Here is a 3,811-nt window from a genome sequence, read left to right as displayed (position 1 = left end):
GCCCTATTATAGATCTTCTAGGGGTATACTGTGATTCTCCTATTTCCCCTTCTTCCTCCGATTCCTTGGACTCTTAGGTTTCCTCTTCTTCTTCTGACATCCTCCCTTTGGATCTCTCTGGTACACTTTTGGATTTAGATGGAGAGATCTCCTTCGGGATTTCTATCTCCTGTGTGTTCATGATTTCAGATCCAAGGATCTCAAATTTTTTCCCTTGACTTTCCATGGGTGGTTTCTGAGCAGGGCCCACTTGGGTAGCTCTAGCATTTGCATTTGCATTCTTCCTGAGTGAGGTTTTGGATCACTTTGCTTGATTCCATCCTTCTTCCTTCCCTTTTTCTTCTACCCCTTTGGACGGGTAGTCTCTAGTGAAGTGTCCATAGACGTGACACTTCTAGCATTTAAACAGCAGCTGTTCATAGTCCAATTTCTGAACATGCGTCCAGGGACCTACAATTATTTTGATGGCTTCTGGTAGCCCGACCTCCAGATCTACCTCCACACAAATTCTGGCACAATCGTACTGATCTTTGCTATTGGCCTTGTCTATAAATTTCCCAAGAGTGTTTCCTATATGTTTCAAAGAGTCCCAGTTCTAGCAGTGAATGGGAAGATTAGGGAGTCTTACCCACACCGGGACCGTAGAAGGCACATCCACCGCCGTTTTGAAGTCTGGCGTCCATTTATTTAGATACAGACCTTGAGGGCCCATGAAGTAGGGACCATTCCTGAAAATGAGATCCTTGTCCTCTTTTTCAGAAAATTCAAATAAGAAGTATCCCCTTTTGAGGAAGTAAGAGGTTACCTTGTTCTTTATCAGAGGAGCCAAGTTCCTAGCAACCCAATTCTCCGTTGATTTCGGGGAAGGCCAAAGACCTGTAAACTGACCGACTAGAGCACGACCTGCCAGGGATAAGGCTACCTGAATCGGACCTTCAGGCTGAAGGGCGATCTCAGGGATATCTTCTAGCTTTTTCACGAACTTAGTAGCTTCCCCGCATTTCTTCTTGGGCAGAGAGGCCAGCAAGGATCTGAAGGCCTCAGCAATGGAAGGTGGAGGAGGTGAGGAAGACCCCTGGGGGGAGTCAGCTCCTCCATGAAGGGCTAGCAGATCCAACCAAATCGGCCGCAGATTGGAGTGAAGCCCTCGGCGGACACGCCTGCAGGGATCAGTATTCGCAGAGAGCGAGCGCACTCGCAGTCTTCAGGTCCTGTAGAAAGCGGATCTCACAAGTTGCAGAGCGGGAGCCGAAGGTTCACCACTTAAAGTTATGTAAATGATAATAGTTACCAACAATACATTAAATTCAAGTGAAAAACCAACAATGGAAAAATCTTTCGGGAAAGGATTAGTAAAGTTAATTATTTTTAACTCAACTATAAGTGAGACTTCTCACCCACTCATTTTCTATTTTCACCAATTCCCTCGTTTCCATCCTAAAAATGAAAACTCTTAAAATATTTATAAAAATAAAAACCCCTAAAATATTTATAGACTTTATTTCATGTAATATCACAACCCAATACCATTATCCAAAATCATGACTCATTTAACTCTTTCCATACTATTCCATGAATCTAAAATTAAATGAACATTATATTTATTTATTTATTTAATCACACATATAACAACACATCCATATAAAACTTTATCACAATTCTTTTCTCTAACCCCATTTTAATTTATGAATAAGTATTTTTGTTAATGTAAACTTCTAATGTTTACACCAAAATTTTTCATACCATTCCCTCCATTTAAAGTTAAAAGAACATTATATCTATTTATTTAATCACACAAACAACAACACATCCATATAAAACTTTATCACAATTCTTTCCTCTAACCCCATTTTAATTTATGAATAAGTATTTAATTTATGAATAAGTATTTTTGTGGATGTAAACCTCTAATGTTTACACCAAATTTTTTCATTCAACTATTTAAAATGTAGAGCTCGGTGGGATTTTGTTGCGATGATATTATGGAAAAGGTAGATTGTAGGGTAGGAAAGAGGTATATATATATTTAAATGCCTAAAATGTTATGTGTTTTTAATGTGTAAATTATTACAAATAAGGGTTATATGGTAGCTAGTACTTGTGGCTTAGCTTAAATATAATTTAATTAAACTAAAAAATAACAAAAAAAAGTTGCGTAAATCACATAATATCACTGTCCACGCGTTTCAAACCAATTTATCGTCAAGACAAGTTGAAGAATAAGATCTAGGTTGCATGTTAAATAGTAGCAGAACCTCCAACGGCTATATTTGACCAAGTAACGGCTAAATTGACCAACTAAGGGCTATATTTGACCAACGAAGTCAAATATAAAAACATTTTTAAATCTGATAAACATGATTGAAATCAATCTTAACCTTTGGGAAACAATTTTAAATTTAAAATCGATGTAATTAATAGAAATTCATTCCTCCCGCACATGTAACTTTTGGACCAATAAAAAAAATCATTCCTACCCTTTAAACCTCTTCAAAATTACCATCAAAATAATATCCCACTCAAAATCACCATCATCAAAATAACATTATTTGAATAATATTGTTAGTTAAAAAATCATTCTTATCCATTAAACCCACTCAAAATCACCATCAAAATAATGTCTACTCAAAATCATCATCAAAATAATATTGTTTGTTTTAACAATGAAATATTTACACAGAATACAGTACAGGAGAAGAATTTTCCAATCTTGATATATATAAGAAAGTTATGAAGTGGTCATACAGTTATGTGGAGAGGTTTGATTTCCACAAATTTAGTGTCTAATCTAAAACAAGACCATACTGACTTAAGAGCCGCTCCTAGCACAAGTTCTTCAACTGCTCCAAACACAAACGGCTAAGTTCTTCAACTGCTCCAAACACAAACGGCTAGGCTCCTAGCACAAGTTCCTCAACTGCTCCAAACACAATTTCTTCAACTGCTCCAAACAGAATTTCTTGTAAGCTAAAAAAACTGAGAACACACCGGAAAATATCTAGCTGTGAAGTTATTAGAATTATTCCTCTGATTCTTCGTCGCTTCCCGACGACTGGTACCAGATCATGAGAATGACAATGAAAAGCACAACAGCCACACCAACAGGAGATCCCCATGCCCTATGGATGGAGGAGGGATCCCCGCCGCCACCAAAGAATGCAGCAACGCGGTCGTTATTGGAGGACGACAGCCACCTTATGACAAAAATCAACACCACGGGCGCTACCATCACCATGACTGGACTTATTTCGCTCGCAATCTCCAATAAACTGCTCTGCTCTGCATACCAAGATGGAAACACAAGGATCATGGTCACTACAGCTAGCAGGATAAGGGCATAGGGTGGAGAAGAATGATATGCAGTGGCAGCCTTCATGGCTGGAACCTCTGTCCTCAAAATACCTAGCAGCTCATCAATAAGTACTCAGAGCCAGAGCCTGCCGAGGATCATATTCTGGAGCAGATCATTGTGCGGCACAGTGTTTATATGGGCAGTTTTCTGACAACTGGGTCTTCAGTGGAGGGCATTATTAAATTTATCACGCGCAAACTTGGATTTGGACATCCGGAAAAAAACAGATTTTGCATCGCGAGTCCCGACAATTTTCAGGTCTCTCATGGCGTTTCCACTACTTTCAAAATCATTAAATAACCTAGACGTGTTATTTGAGTTTTCTTTAGGTATAACGCAATACAATACGTATAAAATCATGTATCCTGAGCACAGGCATCCAGGATATAAATGTTTATAGATCTAAAAATTCAAACTGGCATCGTAAAAATCAAAATTCAGCTGCGTAATTTGATGCCA

At 38.4% G+C, this 3,811-nt stretch overlaps 1 protein-coding gene across 1 annotated transcript; it reads right to left on the bottom strand.

The window, feature by feature from the left end:
- Positions 1-2,691: 2,691 nt before the first annotated feature.
- LOC149264534 (uncharacterized) lies at positions 2,692-3,494 on the bottom strand. The gene has a single exon (XM_089389867.1). The coding sequence runs from the start codon at positions 3,374-3,376 to the stop codon at positions 3,020-3,022; it is 357 nt and encodes a 118-aa protein (XP_089245993.1). The 5' UTR covers positions 3,377-3,494; the 3' UTR covers positions 2,692-3,019.
- Between the last annotated feature and the right edge of the window lie 317 nt (positions 3,495-3,811).

This window comes from Pinus tabuliformis, chromosome 6 (assembly GCF_031772625.1).
Source record: "Pinus tabuliformis cultivar Carrire ecotype Pingquan chromosome 6, CPIR1, whole genome shotgun sequence".
In the NCBI taxonomy this organism is placed as follows: Eukaryota; Viridiplantae; Streptophyta; class Pinopsida; order Pinales; family Pinaceae; genus Pinus; species Pinus tabuliformis.
Note: the sequence above shows the minus strand (reverse complement) of the source record. Positions and strands in the feature narration are given on the sequence as shown.